We start from the raw sequence: 1290 nt of genomic DNA, 5'->3' as shown, positions 1-1290 counted from the left end.
TCTTATTAAAGATATTGATAAGCAGAAGATAAAATAATCAAAGGATAATCAAGAATATCTATTTAAAGATATTTAGCAACTAACCAGATTTTCAGCTAAGTCGGTTTATATTATATTATGTTTATATTTTATTCTATTTATATTTTATTAGGCTTATATAAGGTGCTTGAGACAAATTATAAATAGAGAGTCACGGTCACAAGTCAGGTAACTTTCAATCATACTTCATTCACATTCAACTCATATTCTCAAATACTCAAATAGTGAAAACCCTTCACTAAATATTCAATGGAAGAGTCGAGACTCTTCAATACACGCCTGACTTGGGCGTCGGAGTACCTTTTGCAGGTACCTCCTCCTCTCCATCGGGAAGTCGGACAAGCGGTCAAAGTTGAAGATGCAATTGAGATGATTGTGTCATGGGATGAAATGATGGAGAAGGGTTTGGGGAACTTTTCTATGGAGAGGAGGATGATGATGGAAATTAAACAAGACAGAACGATCATGTTCTTTCTTTCGAGAGATGTGTCGGACATGGTGACAAGAAGAAAGGAACCGAGAAGGCAACCGAAAAAGAAGGAGGAATGGGATAAACCTGTGATGAAGCTGCTGGCACACTCAAGGCCAACATCTCAGTCACAATGTTCTTCGATTCACAACATTTGTTCATAGGAGTCTTCACTGACCATTACCCAACATGGCACTGCACTAACCACACGACAACATGCACCTCAAATTCCAACATCTACAAGCTTCAACAATCTTCATGGGAATGGGATGGTCCCTCTTCCAAGACAATCATCTCACAGTTTGGCCTTGAGTGTGCCAGCAGCTTCATCACAGGTTTACCCCAATCCTCCTTCTTTTTCGGTTGCCTTCTCGGTTCCTTTCTTCTTGTCACCATGGCCGACACATCTCTCGGAAGAAAGAACATGATTGTTCTGTCTTGTTTATCAATGTCTGTAATTTCCATCATCATCATCTACTCCACCAACGTTTGGATATACTCGGCGTTGAAATTTCTGATTGGGTTCTGTCAATCGTCCATCTCAACTTGTTGTTTGGTATTACTGACAGAGAAAGTGAGCACCGAGTGGAGGTTCACGGTGGGAATTATAGAGTTTGTTTTCTTTGCATCGGGTACATGTTCTTGTTGCTTATGCCAATGGAAATTCTACATGGAAATATTTTTACTTATGGATTTCTGTTCCTGCTATCATTTACTCTTTCATTGCTTACTTTTTCATCACCGAGTCTCCAAGATGGCTTCTCATGCAAGGCCGAGTCAAA

At 39.8% G+C, this 1290-nt stretch overlaps 1 protein-coding gene across 1 annotated transcript; it reads left to right on the top strand.

Moving 5' to 3' along the window:
* Positions 1 to 139: 139 nt before the first annotated feature.
* On the top strand, positions 140 to 1284 carry LOC106752923 (organic cation/carnitine transporter 6-like; the record flags this gene model as incomplete). Its single annotated transcript, XM_022777323.1, is given in 2 exon segments — positions 140 to 1150; positions 1152 to 1284. Coding segments are annotated over 2 exon segments (642 nt in total), but the record flags the coding sequence as incomplete, so codon positions are not given.
* Between the last annotated feature and the right edge of the window lie 6 nt (positions 1285 to 1290).

This window comes from Vigna radiata, unplaced genomic scaffold (genome assembly GCF_000741045.1).
Source record: "Vigna radiata var. radiata cultivar VC1973A unplaced genomic scaffold, Vradiata_ver6 scaffold_2236, whole genome shotgun sequence".
NCBI lineage: Eukaryota > Viridiplantae > Streptophyta > Magnoliopsida > Fabales > Fabaceae > Vigna > Vigna radiata.
Note: the sequence above shows the minus strand (reverse complement) of the source record. Positions and strands in the feature narration are given on the sequence as shown.